Raw genomic sequence first — 18,114 nt, 5'->3', positions numbered from 1 at the left:
ACATGGGCTATAAGGCAAAGGGAATGTGATGTGTCAGATGAAAAGAATGAGAAGGAGATCAGGTGTGATGGCTCATGCCTGTAGTCCAGCTACTTAGGAGGCTGAGGTGGGAGGATCGCTTGAGCCCAGGAGGTGGAGGCTGCAGTGAACCATGTTCGCACCACTGCACTCCAGTCTGGGTGACAAAATGCGACCCTGTCTCAAAAAACAAAACAAGCTGGGTGTGGCATCTCTCACTTGTAATCCCAGCACTTTGGGAGACTGACGGAGGTGGATCACTTGAGCTCAGGAGTTTGAGATCAGCCTGGCCAACATGGTGAAAACCCGTCTCTACTAAAAATGCAAAAATTAGCTGGGCATATGTTGGCATATGCCTGTAGTTCCAGCTATATTTGAGAGGCTGAGGAAGGAGGATCACTTGAACCCGGCAGGCAGAGGTTGCAGTGAGCCGAGATCATGCCACCGCACTCCAGCCTGAGTGACGGAGTGAGACTCTGTCTCAAAACAAACAAACAAGCAAGAAAAAACAAACAAGTAAAGAAAATGAGAAGAACTGGCAGGAGAAGTCACAGATGCTTCTGGAGATTTTGGAAAGTGGGGGAACATGCAGTGCTGGTGATGGGGGATACCAGGATGAAGGTGAAATCCGATGAAATCAGTCAGAAAGGACCTTGGTCCTCAGTAACGAGCAGTGTGGCAGTGACTTAGATGAAGTTAGGAACAGGAACTTGGGGGACATGAAAGGAGTAGGCAGGATTCTAGGGTGACAGGGCAGAGGGCAACTCGATCTGGGAAAGCTGAACCTCAGAGAACTCAAGACGTATTTCCAAGACTGAAGAATTATTCAGATTTATTTCACAAGCTGGTTGTGCCTCTGAGATGTGCCCAGGTATTCAGACTGTGGCGAAGGAGGGAAGGACGACATGGCTGACCGGCATGAGGGGCCCTGCATGCATTATTTCCTTTAATCCCTCAGCGACCCTATGAGGAAGACACCACACATATCCCTAGTTAATAGATGAGAAGGAAGCCCAGAGAAACGAGACAATTTGCCAAAAGTTACACGGGCATGAGGAGTGGAGCCAGGATTCTGTCTGACTCTAAGAGCCTAAACTAATTTCTCGTGACAGGATCACATCAGTGGTTGCCTCTGGTGAAAGAGGCTGACTTGAAAGAGGCACAAGGGGATCTCTGGAGGGACAGATGTGTTCTGTGTTCTGATGGAGAGTGACACCAGTGTGCACATCTGACAAACTTACCAATCTATACACTTAAAAGGTATGCATTATTTTATTTTATTTTATTTAAGAGTCTCACTCTGTTGCCCAGGCTGGAGTGCACTGGCATGATCTCAGCTCACTGCAACTTCCTCATCCTGGGTTCAAGCGATTCTCCTGCCTCAGCCTTGTGAGTAGCTGGGACTACAGGCATGGGCCACCACGCCAGGCTAATTTTTCTATTTTCAGTAGAGATGGGGGTTCACCATGTTGGCCAGACTGGTGCCAAACTCCTGAGCTCAAGTGGTCCATCCACCTCGGTCTCCCAAAGTGCTGAAATTACAGGCATGAGCCACCACAGCTGGCCCAAAGCTGTGCACTTAAAAAATGCCTTTCTTCCTCTCTAGGCTATAAATCCCATGAAGGTCTAATATAATGCCTAGCACATGGTAGTGGTCAGTGAATAGTGACCAACAAGGAACTGTGCACTGTTACCACTGTATTACTGAGGGCACCAGAGCCTGCAAAGAAGAAGAATCCCTGCAAAGGAAGGACACAGAGCGGAAAAGGGCTCTGTGCTGAGACCCTGAGAAGACACCCTCTCAGGCCACCACTTCATAGCAAAGTGGTCATCTTTCCCCTCCCAGTCATGCCCAGTGGTGAGCGGTGGCTCATTGATCCTATCATTTTCTGTTAACTGAGAAGCTACAACTCTGCAAAAGTGAGACATAGCACTGCATATAAAACAACACCGTTTATCCCATATGACTCTCCTGAACTCCTCTGGAAAGGAACTACTTTTTTTTTTTCTTTTGAGTCAGTCGTGCTCTGTGGCACAAGCTGGAGCACAGTGGCGCCATCTCGGCTCACAGCCACCTCCGCCTCCTGGGTTCAAGTGATTTTCCTGCCTCAGCCTCCCTAGTAGCTGGGATTGTGGGCACATGTTACCACACCTGGCTAATTTTTGTATTTTTTAGTAGAGATGGGGTTTCGCCATGTTGGCCAGGCTGGTCTCGAACTCCTGACCTCAGGTGATCCACTTGCCTCGGCCTCCCAAAGTGCTGGGATTCCAGGCATGAGCCACCACTCCTGTCTATAACTACATATTTTTAAAACATCACCTCAGGATCTATGTCCTAGGTGAAAAAAAAAAAAAATCACAGAAGGGATTTTCTCATTTGTGTGGATAGTTACTCCACAATTTGTTTATTCAGTGCCCAAATTATCTTGGCCAAATTAATTTCGGAACCTGGCCTCTCTTGGTTCAGGAGGAAAATTCCATGAAATAGACAGTTATGTTGCCATCAGAGGGAAAGACCAAAAAGCAGGATTTTGACATTTTTTTCCTTGCTACGAAAAATAAGAAATTTTGAAAAAGGAAAAAAAAGGACATTATGGCCACTAATTCTTTATTCTGACTCAGACGGTTCTGTTTCTATGTAAATATGCAAAGAAACAGATAAACAGAGAAAAAAAGGCCCCGTTAAGTCCACATCCATCAATTCATCACGGCAGGAAACAAGAAAAGAAGCCAGGAGGCTTGAAATCCCTCTGAGACTTGGCACAGGGTAGCATGAAAACTTGAACACTGTTTCTCACAGGATTTAATTATTCCCAGAAGAAAAAACAAACTTTCCAGAAAAGAGCAAGGATATCTTTTGTTCCTGATTTGTTAAGTAGGGCTCAAATTCCTTCAGAGCTTGAAGGCTGAATGGTTTGCTCTGACAAGTGTTTGATTAAACTATCAAAAATGAGGATTTGGGATTTGTCACTTGGATGACCCTGGTAGATCTAGTCCCGACCTAAGTGAGGAGCTGATGCCAAGAATGAAAATTATTTATTTGATCTTCTTCAAGTCAACCCAGGTGAACACGTGACCACTCCAATAAGAATACAAATTCTCTCTGCGGAAGACACAAAAGGTCATGCATCTATGAGCAGTTTGCCAGGGATTTCAGGGTTTAATAGAATATGTCATCTATTGGCCTCCACCTCATGGGTTTGCATTTTTTGAAATAATACAATAGGAAGCATGTGGGTGTTGGGGGAGATATATCAGATTTGAATCTAACTCTGACATTTACAAGCTGGGTGACCTAGGGAAAAGGATAAACTGGGTCTCGGTTTCCTCATTTGTAAAGTAAGGAGAACACTACCAACCCACCTTCAGCAGTTGTTGGAACAGTAAGAGTTCATGGGGACACAATGCTGGTGGTCACTAAGTATATTCCCTTAGCCTTTCTTTGGAAGTATCAGTTCATTGAATCATTTAGTAAATTTGCTTCCAGCACTTACTAAATGCCAAGAATTGTGCTAGGTATTGAGAATATAGTAGTTAAGACAGACAAGGGCTCTACATTTAGACAGTCATTGAAAACAGATGGACAAGTAACATATATACAATCAGATTCTAAAAAATATGATGGAGACAATAAGACAGGTGTTACAGACTGAACGTTTGTGTATTCCCAGAATTCACACATTGAGGTTGGTTGTGATGGCCTAAGCTTGTAATCTCAGTACTTTGGTATCCTGAGGTGGGCAGATCACTTGAGTTCAGGAGTTTGAGACCAACCTAGGCAACATGGCAAAACTCCATCTCTACAAAAAGTATAAAAATTAGCCAGGCATGGTGGCATGATGTGCCTGTGGTCCAAGCTACTTGGAAGGTTGACAGGAGGATTGCTTGAGTCCAGGAGATGGAGGCTGCATTGAGCCATGTTCAGGCCACTACACTCCAGACTGTGTGACAAGGTGGAACTCTTTCTTTAAAAAATAAATAAATAAATAAAAATTCCATGGCCAGGCATGGTGGCTCACACCTGTAATCCCAGCACTTTGGGAGGCTGGGGCAAGTGGATCACTTGAGGTCAGGAGTTTGAGACCAGCCTGACCAACATGGTGAAACCCTGTCTCTAATAAAAATACAAAAAAATTAGCTGGGCGTGGTGTTGCACACCTGTAATCCCAGCTACTTGGGAGGCTGAGGCAGAAGAATCACTTGAACTCGGGAGGCGGAGGTTGTAGTTAGCTGAGATCGGGCCATTACACTCCAGCCTGGGCAACAAGACCGAACCTCCATCTCAAAAAAAAAAACAACAAACTTTTTTTTTGATACATTGAAATTCTAACCCCCAGTGTGATGGTATTAGAAGGTGGGGCCTTGGGAGGAAATGAGGTCATGAGGGTTGAGCCCTAATGAATGGGATTAGTGCCTTTATAAGCAGACTGGAGAACTTGCTCTTGCTCTGTCTGTACTTTATCACTGTTGTAAGTTATTAAGAAGTTATTTTAGGCAGATAGAGAGGAAAAGGGGTCCTAGGGAAGTTTTCGTTTTTAAAGCAGCTCTTAGAGCCAGGCCAGCAATCTTTAATATGCAAATGGCGGCCATTAGAAACTGGGTCCATCCAAACATGGCGATTCCCTGGCCTTCTTGCCCTTGTGACACACATTCCTGGCAACATGGCTGCCCCCACCTATCCCAATGTGTGTAGAACATCATGGTGCCCTGCATTTGCATATTAAAAGACTAGGGTGGGAGGGCCAGCTTTTTCGGGCTACGTGAATGACATGCCTTGTCAAACCAATCCCCTGAGCCCTGTGCAAATCAGACACCACCTCCCCCCGCCTTCTTATAAAACTGGCTGGTATTTGTGGCACCTGGGGTCTCCTCTTTTGGCTGTGGAGCCCCCCTCCCTCTGTCTCTGCACAGGGGAGCATCTATTTTTGGCATCCTCCCATTTTTCTTGCCTATTAGACTCTCTACTCCTTAAAACCACTCCACACGTGGCCATGTCGTTTTTTCCAATTTGATTCAAGACAAAGAACCTGGTGTTCCTCCACTCATTGGAGCCATATCATCATTGTTGGGATATAGCGAGAAGATGACCAACTGCAAACCAGAAAGTAGACCCTCACCAAACACCGAGTCTGCCAGCACCTTCATCTTGGACTTCCCAGACAAATGTTTGTCATTTAAGCCATCAATTCTATATAGCAGCCTAAAATGACTAAGACCACATGGTGATACGAGGAGAAGTAATTGGAGAAAGACAGGAGGAATATCACAGGGTATTCAAGGAAGGTTTCTCTGAAAAATTAACATTTAATCTGAGACTTGAAGGACAACAATGGAACCAGCTATTCAGCCCTAGGCAGGAGCAAACCCAGTGTCTGGGAGGAACAGAGATAAAGCCAGGGAAGGAGATAAAGACATGATAAGTAGGGTCCAGATTACAGACTTTGTAGACCACAGAAAACATCTGAGTTTATTCTTATTGTAATGGGGAGCCATTAGAGTATTTTGAGTGCCTGAGTCACTTAATTAGATTTTCTTTAATAGGCAGACATAGGCATAATCATGATGTACTCCTGAAATGTAAAAATTCTTCCTGACTAAAGCAGAGGATGTCTTCTAGAGGATCATGTAAAATAAGGTTATCATAGATAGTATGGTCCAGAAATGGGTTTAGATTTGATGTGATTTAAAAAAAAAAAAAAGATTATATCATTCAAGGTTGTAACATGAAACCAATGTTTACACAATATTCATTATACTGTAACCTACAGAATAGCTGTAGCTATTCTTAGCACTTTGGGAGGCCAATGTGGGCAGATCACTTGAGGTCAGGAGTTTGAGACAAGCCTGGCCAACATGGTGAATCCTTGTCTCTACTAAAAATACAAAATGACGTGTGGTGGCACATGCCTGTAGTCCCAGCTACTCGGGAGGCTCAAGCAGAAGAATCGCCTGAACCCAGGAGGTGGAGGTTGCAGTGAGCCAAGATCACACCACTGCACTCCAGCTTGGGTGACAAGAGTGAGACTCCGTCTAAGAAAAGGGAAAAAAAAAATAGCTTGGGGAAGGAACTGGCTTCTCTTTCAAAGTAGCAGCAAAGAGATAAGAGACAGAATTTTTTCCTCCTGGAATGATTTCTTCCTCTAGGACATGAGTATTTGGATGCTGACATTAAATGAGCTCCTGTAGAGAGAGAGCCTCGCACGGCACAGGGTCAGGTACATAGAAGAGACAGTTCCTTCTCTTGTTTGTTCCTTTCCCCTTTGCATTGAAAGGAAATGAGAAGCCCTGGATATAAAATTCTTCAAGGATGAGTGAAAAGTCATCAAAGGAAAACTGCAGGAAACAACTTCTCGATGTAAATGCATTGCATAGGTTGATGAAACTTTTGATGATTTCCATATTTCACGCTCCATTCTAGAATTGTAGTGCCAAACAAAAGTCCTCCAAGCCCAGGGTTTACAGATTTTATTTTTTTAAGTAAAAGAACTTTCAAAATAAGAATAACTCAAATTCAAAGATGCTGGGTCAAGCCTGGTCAACATGGTAAAACCCCATCTCTACTAAAAATGCACAAAATTAGCCGGGCATGGTGGCGCATGCCTGTAATCCCAGCTACTTGGGAGGCTGAGGCAGGAGAATCACTTGAACCCAGGAGGTGGAGGTTGCAGTGAGCCAAGATGGCACCACTGCAATCCAGGCTGGGCGACAAGAGTGAAACTCCATCTCAAAAAAAAAAAAAAAGTAGTCATAGCAGAAGTATAAAAATTTCCCTGGATGGAGCAGCCACATAGGCCCAGATACAGGGCTCTGCCCCCATTCAAAACCTAGAGAAAATGAGAACTCTGACTAAAGGAAGAGCCCGACATTCAGTGTAGGAAGGGACACCGAGGCACTTTACACTATCCTAGGTTAGCTCTGGACAGTCAGAGATGCCAAAAGGAGGCATGTGCTCAGAATGTTGGACAATTTCCACCACCCAGACCTCGCAGGTTAATCAGTGCCCAACTGGGAGGATCCTTCTCACAGGGCACCTCAGGACCCTCTTGAGGACTACACACCTCAAACTCTGTAGTTTTCTGAGTTGAAGGTATCAGCAATGACAGGTTTCTGGGAACAAGCCTTTACGATTAGATTATACAAATGGCTTCTTTGTAAGTGAAATTATTCTATGACAAATGGTAAAATAGGAAAAAACTGAGTCAGTGTTTTAGGTAAGAAAATAATGTACAAAATAATTTCTAATGAATATAAACAGCTAAACTATACGGAAGGACATAGTATTTGCTGTCCTTTTAATTTAACCAACAAACAGTAATACTAAAAATGTATTCTCTGTATAGTCATGCACTGCATAATGATGTTTCAGTCAACTATGAACTGCATATATGATGGTGGTCCCATCATTTTCTTTTTCTGAAACGGAACTTCCCTCTTGTCGCCCAGGCTGGAGTGCAATGGTGTGATCTTGGCTCACTACAACATCCGCCTCCCGGGTTCATGCTATTCTTCTGCCTCAGTCTCTTGAGTAGCTGGGACTACAGGCACCCACCAGCATGCTCAACTAATTTTTGTATTTTTAGTAGAGACTAGGTTTCAGCATGTTGGCCAGGTAGGTCTCAACCTCCTGACCTCAGGTGATCTTTCCACCTCAGCCTCCCAGAGTGCTGGGATTACAGGCATGAGCCACTGAGCCTGGCCCCCCATCATCTTTTAAGATTATAATAAAGCTGAAAAATTTGGCTGGGCATGGTGGCTCACTCCTGTAATCCCAGCACTTTGGGAGGCCAAAGTGGTCGAGAGATCGAAACCATCCTGGCCAAAATGGTGAAACCCTGTCTCTACTAAAAATACAAAAATTAGCTGGGCGTGGTGGTGCACACCTGTAGTCCCAGCTACTTGGGAGGCTGAGGTAGGAGAATTGCTTGAACCCGGGAGGCAGAGGTTGCAGTGAGCCGAGATTGTGCCATTGCACTCCAGCCTGGGCAACAGAGCCAGACTCTGTCTCAAAAAAAAAAAAAAAAAAAATGAGAGAGAATGCTTTAAAAAAAATTCCCATTGCCCAGTGACATCATAGTTGTCATGGACCTTTTTTTATGTTTAGACACACAAATACCATTGTGTTACAACTGCCTACAGTATTCAGTGCAGTAACATGCTGTACAGTGTTTATAGCTTAGGAGCAATAGGCTATATCTAGGTATGTGGTAGGCTGTGCCACCCAGGTTTGTGTAAGTACACTCCATGATGGTCACACAATTACAAAATCGCCTTAAAACCCATTTCACAGAACATAACCCTGTCATTAAGTGGCGACTTTATATTAATTCCAAAGCAGTTTGGCCAAAAGCATCTTCTTAGAAGAGTTTTAGGGCTATATCTTAACAATAACGCTGATAAAGATTCCTTTTGTGTGTTTCTCTTAAATGATAATATGTTATGTTAAACAATTTAAATAATCATTTTTTTCCTCTTGCCAGGTTTGTCAGAATTTTCAATATACTCATGTGTTTTGTGAATTTCTAAGAGGGGGATAAAGTATGTGGCAGTTCAAAACTGCTTTGATCAGAGAACCTCAGAACAGATGTTTTGCTGGACCAGAGAGCTGTGTAATAATACAATGATGGAAAGGCTGCTCTAAAGAACTCTGTAAAGCTCTATAACATAAGAAAACCACTGTGTACCTCTGAAGAAACTAAACATATAAACCATATGAAGCATTAACTTATGAAATTGAAAAAATATATAAGGTAAAACATCAGTCAGGGTATATACATTAAAGAGTTAATCAGTTGACATTGCCCAGAATGGTTATGTATGTACATCAACAAAGATAAACTAAAATCAATTAATTTCACTGTACACTTGGCTAAACAAAACAAGGTCTTTAGTTGCAATGTAAATAAATTCATTGCTTTCCTCAAAAGAAATGTTCTTTAAGCCAACGCATCATGCTAGTGAGTACACACTCAGAACAGAAGCACTGTGCCAAAATAAATTTATAGTAGGTACTTTATTGTGGAAATAAAATATAAAATCCTTCCCCGGCCAAGAGTTCCATTAGAAAATGAAAAATTCAGCCTCGGCATGGATGCAAATGCTTGCTTTTTTATGAGCCTGGCCAACATTCCTACTCTGAGTTGCTTTGGTGCTGTGCCCGCTGCAGTCTTGGGAAGGTAAAAGGGCTCTGCCATGCACTGCCTTAGCCAGCAGGGCTTCCATGGCTGCCCCCGAGCACAGGATCCCAGGGCCTGTGCCTCCCCGACATGAGTGAGGTGTTCAAATCAAAAGGCAGAGGCAGCCCCTAATCACACCCGTGCTGATACCTGGGCAGGCAGTAAAGGTGCTCTTCGCTTCCTTGAGCCATTTTCTGTTGCCCACTTATTTTTTCCAGCATGCAAACCAATGCCAGAGAGCTCATGCTGGAAATTCGAAAGGCGGAGATCCCAATCATGCTTATTGCTACTCTAGAAAAGGCTGATGGAAGAGGATGAAAGTATCGAATAAATGAACAGGGGAATGATCTTTAGCTTTTAAGCCTTCTGCATCCTCTTATAGTTTCAGATAATCAAGACAGAAATATCCTCTTATGAAACATTTCACAGGCAATAGAACAAAGCTGTGCTATATAAAGGTATATCAAAGCAAAAAACCTCAACATCCTCTTAAATAAAAACAATGTATATAATATATATACACACAAGAAGTCTAGAAGAATATAAATCAAAATGTTCATGGCTACATTTTATAGGATGCCAATTACACACTTCAAAGCTGCTTAAAAAATGTTAACAGTAGTCATCTCTGAGTTAGGGAAGATTAGAAGTAATTTTACTTTTTTTCCTGCTCACATATATTTTCCAAATTTTCTTGACTGTATATGTGTCTTTTTTTTTCTTTTTTTTGAGCCAGAGTCTCAGGCTCTGTCACCCAGGTTGGGGTACATGGGTCTGATCTCAGCCCACTGCAACCTCTGCCTCCCAGGCTCAAGCAATTCTCCTGCCTCGGCCTCCTGAGTAGCTGGGACTACAGGAGTGAGCCACTACGCCTGGCTAATTTTTTGTATCTTTAGTGGAGACTGGGTTTCACCATGTTGGCCAGGCTAGTCTTGAATTCCTGACCTAAAGTTATCCACCCCCCTCAGCCTCCCAAGATGCTGAGATTACAGGCATGAGCCACCATACCTGGCACATATATGTATCATTTCAGTAAATATGTAAAAGTTATTTTAAAAAATCTTCCATAATTCATTCAATAATGAATTGATGTTTGTGTAGCTCTTTGTACTTTATCAAGGTTTCCACACATTTAATCCATAAAACAATGGGAAATAGTATGACTGTCATTTCAGAGAGGAGAAAACAGACTCTGAGATGTTATAAAACTTATTCAAAGTCAACAAGCTAGTAACTAACAGGACCAAGATCTAGATCTCCAGATCTCTTCCAAATTTCATGGCTTTTATTTTCTTTTTCTCAATATTGGCTATGTCGTATGGTCTAGTATGTGCTACTAGATACATAAACCCCACAGGAATATACCTTGCACAGAATAGAAGCATTGGAGTTCTTACACAAAGATTTAAGCAAAGGGAAATACATAATTTTTCAAACTCAGTATTGGTTGAGGGGGAACATGTAAAACACCAGGGGAAGTTTGGAGACCAAACCTCCAAACACCAGGGAGGTAGGAAAACTTGCTCTCCTGGTTCCTGTATCATACGTGCTTGCCTTCATTTTAACCCCATTCAGAAAGGGAAAAGGAAATTTGACAAAAGTGAAGCCAAAACACTTAGGGAGAAAAAGCACACATGACATCAAATAATGAAATTAAGCTAGAAGTATTTAGACACCGCTAAATGTTGTTTTGTTGTTGTTTTGTTTTGTTTTAGAGACAGAGTCTCGCTTTGTCACCCAGGCTGGAATGCAGTGGTATGATCTTGGCTCACTGCAACCTCTGCCTCCTGGGTTCAAGCAATTCTCCTGCTTCAGCCTCCTGAGTAGCTGGGATTACAGGTGTGCACCACCACACCTGGCTAATTTTTGTATTTTTAGTAAGGACAGGGTTTTGCTACAGTGGCCAGGCTGGTCTTGAACTCCTGACCTCAAGTGATTTGCCCGCCTTGGCCTCCGAGTGTGCTAGGATTACAGGTGTGAGCCACCACGCCCGGCTAGATACTTCTAAATGTTTATTAGAGGAGAGGGAAGACCCAGGGAAAGGTTAAAGATTTTGGAGAACAAGAAAGAGAGGGCAGAAATAGAAAAGGACACAAAATAAGATGGGTTTGGATCCCTAGTAAGAATTATGGCCAATTTGGCATGAAGAACCCAAGACAGTTATAAAAGAGAGTGAGAAAGACCCATTAGTACCTTCATTCCGGCTGCGGCTGCAGGGCCACTGGGGTCTACAGCCTGGATGTGGCATGGCTTACTTCCTCGCACCACAAAACCCCAGCCAACCGCGTCACCAACAATCTGGAGAGGAAAACCACAATTAGCAAGCAGCCGACTGTCTCCGGCAATTTGCTTATTCTTCTGAGGGAGAGAAGACCAGCCCAGGATTAAGTATGCACTGTGACATATTTTCCTCTGTTTCTCTCTTCCCTGCCAGGGGATTGGAACACTGCTTCTATCACAAACCCAGGCATCTCCCTGTAGAAAAGGTGGTAAAAAAAAAATCTAACCTGTTTGGCAGAAAGAAGATGCTCCCGTGAGGGCATGATTCAATAAACAACTGGAAGATTTTCTTTTTCTTAGGCTGTTATACAATGTAATGTCAGACTCCAATAGAAGGTTTAGAAAAAGTCATAACATGGTTGAAATGTCTCTCCGGATACAATTTCTACTCTAAGTTTGTTCTTTTCCCCAGTATCCAAATGATACACTCTTGATCCTGCAATGTCATTAAAGTCTAGCATAATTATTTAAATTACTAATGGTGGGAAATGAAGAGACTTGGCTTTCTTTTCTTTTTTTTTTTCTTCTTGAGACAGAGTCTTGTTCTGTCACCCAAGCTGGAGTACAGTGGTGCAATCTCAGCTCACTGCAACTGCCACCTCCCGGGTTCAAGTGATTCTCCTGCCTCAGCCTCCCGAGTGACTGGGATTACAGGCACGCAACACCACGCCTGGCTAATTTTTTGTATTTTTAGTAGAGACAGGGTTTCACCATGATGGTCAGGCTGGTCTCAAACTTCCGAGCTCAGGTGATCTGCTCGCCCAGCCTCCCAAAGTGCTGGGATTACAGGCGTGAGCCCTCATGCCCAGGTTAGACTTGGCTTTCTAAAACCACAATATTCTCCACCAAGGGGGGAAAAAATTGAAAAAGTACATAAAATTCACAATGTACAATGTACAAGTAGACTGTAAACCAAAAGTTGTTTGGAATTAGAGAAGGCCTTTCTATAGAAATCATTATTAGAGCTGACAGTTTCATTCCCTGGACAGCTCCTAGCCGTGTCTTTCACACATAGCCCAACTAAAACACAGCTGAAACACATTCACAATCAATTACTAACAATGTTGGCGTTTAAATTAAAAATCAAAAACAAATACTTTCAAAATACAATCTGCTCTCTCTTCAATGCTGGAGACTGAGGAAAAACAGGGAGAAACAGGGAGGTAAACGAAAATTTTTGTGGAAATGCTCAAGATTTTCAGGCACTTCCATTACTTTACAGTTTGCTGTTATTTGTGTATTATATTCAATTTCACTTCCGAAGGTACAGTTTATCTTTTCCTCTGGTACAGACGTGTTATCAGTGCCTTTCTCCTATTAACTCCTCAGCATTCAGAATGTGAAGCGGCCCTTAGCAAATGTTTGTTGCGTGACTGAGTGTGGATAGAATTCTCCCCCAGCCTGAGGTAATGCCACTAAGTTAGAAGATGAAGGAGAAGTAGAAGTGTTTTGAAGAGGGTATGAACGTGAATTTGAGGAGATTGACAGAAGGAGACACGGGAAGGGGAGTCGGGCTGGTGATGCTGAGAAGAGCACTTTCATTCCATTTGAAGAAATCCAATGCAGGCAGAAGGAACCTAAAGGACCTCCAAGAAGGGGCAGGCGGTCCGGAGCTGCTCACAGCAAGTCAGAGGCTTGTGTACCTCAAGGCATGCTCACATTGTCGAAGCACCCTGCCTACGGTAGAACAATTTATCCCACAGTTTCCTTTCTCTAACTTAACACTCCCCTAATGTTTTAAATAACGTCTAGAATTAATTATAATGCAGAAGGGATTATTGGCATCATTGGCACTTCCATTTGCCATAAAATTAATAATAATTTAAATGACTAATGGTGGGAAATAAAATCTAAAATTATTAGATTTTAAGGCAAATGCAAGTGCAAATGATGCCAATCTTAAAATTTGCAATTAAATTAGAATAAGCGCGTAATGGAAATCTTTTCTTTAACAAAGAACACATTAAAAAAATGTTAAATGCTATATGAATAATAAAGCATGTGAAGTCCTAATGCATCTTAGTGCCTTAAGGTCAAGAAAGCCTATTATCATAATTTTGCTAAAAACAAAAAGAAAACTAGAAAAACAGTTTTCAGGTCAGTCTATAAGCTACCCATTGACACATGCACACGGCGCAGAAAAATGGGCAGCACAGGAGAAACAGGCCAGACCATCAGCCTACCGTGAATGTCTTCCTTGCATACGGAGCCCCGGGAGTAAGGAGTTCCTCAGAGGTGACGGGTCTCTTCAGCACTGTCAGACAAACACAATGTCAAGACATAAGCACTTCCAAGTCCTCCATCCATGTATTCAGCAGCTATTTATTGATATCTCATAGGTGACCATCAGTGAGAAAAAGTAGCATAGATCCCTGCCTCACAGTTTATATTTTAGCTGAGTGGAGACAGAAAATAGCAGCAAACATACATAACCCTAAACCTACCTTACAAAGCTAAGGAAAAAAAGAAAGGGAAGAAAAGCAAGAATGCCGGGGGTGGGGATAAGAGGACAGGTCAATTTTTTTTTTCTTTCTTTTTTTTTTTTTTTTGAGACGGAGCTTTGCCCTTGTCACCCAGGCTGGAGTGCAATGATGCAATCTCGGCTCACTGCAACCTCCGCCTCCTGGATTCAAGCAATTCTCCCACCTCAGTTTCCTGAGTAGCTGGGATTACAGGCACCCAACACCACATCTGGCTAATGTTTGTATTTTTAGTAGAGACAGGGTTTCACCATGTTGGCCAGGCTGGTCTTGAACTCGTGACCTCAGGCAATCCGCCCGCCTCAGCCTCCCAAAGTGCTGGGATTACAAGCATGAGCCACCTGGCCTCATTTCCTTCTTAACACCTAGGACTGCATGTACACACTGCTTTCTGCCCTGAGTAATAATGCTAGTGAGCTTTTCTGAGTATTTAACATGTGCTAGAGAGGCACCATGCGAGGTGATGTGAATATATTAACTCACTTAATCATCACAAGAATGAACGAGTTAGGATCGTTGTTATCCCCATTTTATAACTGCAAAAACAACCTTAGAAAAGTTAAATTGATTGTGTCCAAGGTTCCAGAGCTAATGGGTGGCAGAAGTAGAATCAAACTCAGGTGTTAGACACCAGCGCCCACACTCTCAGCTACTGTGCCACACTCACTCTGGGCCATGCTGTCCTGCAAGCAAAAGAAAGGGTCTAGAAGCTCAGGAAGATAGTGGCATGCCGTCCTCCTCACATCAGCTCGCTGCTGTTGCCCACCAAGATAGCAGACAGCAGCCAGTTCCTGACTTGTGGCTGCCTAAAACCCACTGATAATGAACCTCCCCATCCATCCTGTGCTCACTAAGAACTGGAGAGGGGCTGTCATATCCTCCCCAAATAGCCAGGGGGTCAGGGGACAGGGACCATTCTAAACCAGCTCTGTAGACATCGTGAACTTGAAGTGCCACAGACAAACAGAAAAGGCCCAGCCACGGGGCCTAACCTGGTGAAGTGGCATCCTCCGATCCCCTTTGCTAGTGACAGTCAGAAGTCAGGTACCAGTCCTGGAATGAGTGTGCAGCAGACAAGGAAAGGGAGCGTGGGGAGAGGCCTGATGATCCACCAGGCAGCTGGGCCTTGCCCGCTGGTTACATGCGTGGCCTTCTGGTCTGACAAGCACCCTCTCAGTGAAAGGCAATCCAGTGCTTCTCGTTGAGGTGACAGTTTGCTGATCTTATCACCTTTGCTTTCAGAAATCTCATGAAAGTGAAAATTAATTTATGGTCGCTAAACAAGAGGGAGTAGGTCAAACATCAAGATGGAAATAGTATCTCTCAGCAGATGGATGGGAGAGAAGAAAAGTGGTCAATATTTGAGGACTGAGATCTTTTTTATTCCCTGTCAGATAACTCTCTCTCCACTCCCCATAAACCCTCAGGGGCTTATGAATTTGGATACATGAATCACACTGTACTATTTGGCAGCAGTGCTGACCATTCATTTTAATGCACGTCTCCTCTTTATTATGTTGAAAACTGTAGAAACTTTGAGGCCCAGGAAAAGCTTTTTTCTTTTCATATCCTTGGAAGCTTATTTGCTTATTATGATGATACCGATAACATCAATGTCTTTAGTACTGTTTTTTTATGTCTGGCTTAGGGCATTTGTATACAGTACTAAAAAACATATCCTGGTATCTTTAGGATAATTAATTTTTAAATGCATCACTGTGAAGGCCTGATCATCTGCTTGAGAAAAAAAAAAAATCACAGATGAGCTCACTAGGTCTTGGGAACCCTCTCAAGAGTGAGAGAGAAGCTTGTCAAACTGTGGGTAAGACGTGGGATTTACAAACCACAGCTCAGTCCTGACAGCTCTTGTCCTTGGAGACCCACGAAAGGAAACAAGACCTTTCTCTTCTGCCTGCATAACAGTAAACTCTTGCCTTTGACCCAGAGGCAAGGAGAAAGAGGAAACAATACTAACCTACCTCAGAGAACATGGATTTTGTTGCTAATTTCAGTAATTCACACTTTTTTCGTATTCCATCATAAGCAATCAAAAACATGTAAAATGGTTATGGCACCACTGACCCTTCTATTGAAACTGAGATCTTTTGCTTTTAACTTTGAGGATGCCTGTCAGATTTCTATGAAGGCTTCAAACATCCTATTTCTAAGAATTCAGTTCTCCTTTTTCATTCTGCTTCATCAGCAAACTCCAGGAATTGAAAAACCTAGCACTCAACGACTCTTCAGCCAGTACAGTGTGGAAGCAAGTTTCTTCATTCACTTACAGGTTACATTTATTCCTGCCGCTAACTCTCCAGAAGGCAGCAAAAAAAGAAAAAAAGTTAGATCAGGAAAAAGAGCCACCTTCCTAGATTATAGCATTAGATGACAGGGTTTTCTCTCAAAGCCTTTTGAACCACATCAATTAGTCCTTATTCTTACTAACGTGAAATATTTTGTTTTGTTCTCCAAAGAGGTGGTGTATTCACTGAGTTGAGGGTTATGACCTGTCTGTCATCTTTGTATCCCCAGGATCTGATGATGAGGAAACAACATGAACAAAAGGAACAGAGCCTCTTCCTTGAAGGTGACAAACTGGACAGGGCCTTAAACAAATGGGTCTGAGAGTGTTTTCTGGCAGTTGCTGTAGTGATGGACCACATGTCCTCATCCTGGCAAGGAGAACAGTGAGGACAGGAGATGGATAAGGGATGGTGAGAAAGGGTAGCTTCAATGGATTGCCAGTTCCTGGGGGGTTAACTGACTGGGTGGAAGAAGGATTGTTTCTAAGTACATGTTCACCAACAATCTTTGTGCCTAGATTTTTTTCCTGGAATATAAAGGCCATGGAGGTTGAGGAGCAGATTTTGAAGCCACAAGGCACCCAGGGTCAATTCCAGGGTTAGTTAGGTTTGCACACATCCATGCTTCTTCTTTAAGAGTGTTGGGCCCCTACAGATCTTTGCATCGGCTGCATTCGGGGGAAGTGCTGTTTCCCCTGCTGTGAACACTGTTACACACACTGACTCAAACCCCCTTCAGGGCTCAGGAACTCCTCCCAGCTCAGGGAGTGCTAATGGCATGGCGACAGCCCTCAGCTGCCTTGGGGACCATCTCTCTGAAGACAGCTGCTTCGCCCAAGGTCATGCCCTCCTCCCAGGGGCAGCCAATATCTAGTAAGTGGCCAACACGTGGATCTAAAGGCCCAGCGCCTCAACACAACTCCAGGCAACTTGGAAGGGCCATCCCAGCTCCTGAGGTCTTATTGGGTCAATGACAGCCTTCACTGAGACTGGGCTACAACCCAATTTCTCCTTCAGCCCAATTCTTCCTTCCCTTCATTCAACATGTGTGGACCCCAAGAGCATGCTCTAACTTATTAGAATCCACACACTAGTCTCCTGCTATCTCAGATTCTGCTTCCCAGGGATCTGCCCAAGTCCCCACAGTCTTAGGAGTGGGGCCACCTTTTGGGCACTCACCGGACTTGGGGTTGCAGAGCACAGGGGGGCTGCTGCTGAGGGTGGGGCTGCTGCTGAAGTAGCCGCTGCTGCCACAGCTGCTCATGCTGCTCCTCCTCACTGCAGACACGATCTTGATCTCCTTGCTGGGGCTCACTGTGTAGGCCAGAGAACACACACAGTCAACGAGGGGATGGTCTCGGCTCACTAGAGCACATAGGCTTTCAGCTGCAAGGTCCAGGGAGGCCAGGAAAAAGCACACTGGTCTTAGTGGCAGAAAAACAAGAGCTTGAGTTGCAGCTCTACTCTTACTTTATATTATATTATTTTATTTTTTTGAGATGGAGTCTCACCCTGTTGCACAGGCTGGAGTACAGTGACACAACCTGGGCTCACTGCAACCTCTGCCTCCTGGGTTCATGCAATTCTCTTGCCTCAGCCTCCCCAGTAGCTGGGACCATAGGTGCCCATCACCATACCCGGCTAATTTTTGTACTTTTAGTAGAGATTGGGTTTCACCATGTTGGCCAGGCTGGTCTTGAACTCCTGGCCTGAAGTGATCCACCCATCTCAGCCTCCCAAAGCACTAGGATTACAGACGTGAGCCACCATGCCTGGCCAGCTCTGCCACTTATAGCACAACTTGGGGTCACCTCAGGGAAGCTCTCTGAGCCTAAATTTCCCTGACTGTAAAGTGAGAAC

At 43.7% G+C, this 18,114-nt stretch overlaps 1 protein-coding gene across 2 annotated transcripts in view; it reads right to left on the bottom strand.

The window, feature by feature from the left end:
* The window catches only part of DEPTOR (DEP domain containing MTOR interacting protein), a 185,193-nt gene that overhangs the window by 34,750 nt on the left and 132,329 nt on the right, over positions 1 to 18,114 (bottom strand). For both annotated transcript variants that reach the window (XM_025393855.1, XM_025393856.1), the window contains 3 exons: positions 17,434 to 17,568; positions 13,655 to 13,725; positions 11,385 to 11,489 (listed from right to left, as the gene is read on the bottom strand). In XM_025393855.1, coding sequence (XP_025249640.1) covers positions 11,385 to 11,489; positions 13,655 to 13,725; positions 17,434 to 17,568 — 311 coding nt within the window. The remainder of the gene's footprint in view (positions 1 to 11,384; positions 11,490 to 13,654; positions 13,726 to 17,433; positions 17,569 to 18,114) is intronic.

This window comes from Theropithecus gelada, chromosome 8, assembly GCF_003255815.1.
Source record: "Theropithecus gelada isolate Dixy chromosome 8, Tgel_1.0, whole genome shotgun sequence".
Taxonomy (NCBI): Eukaryota; Metazoa; Chordata; class Mammalia; order Primates; family Cercopithecidae; genus Theropithecus; species Theropithecus gelada.
This window is presented reverse-complemented; position numbering and strand designations above follow the sequence as displayed.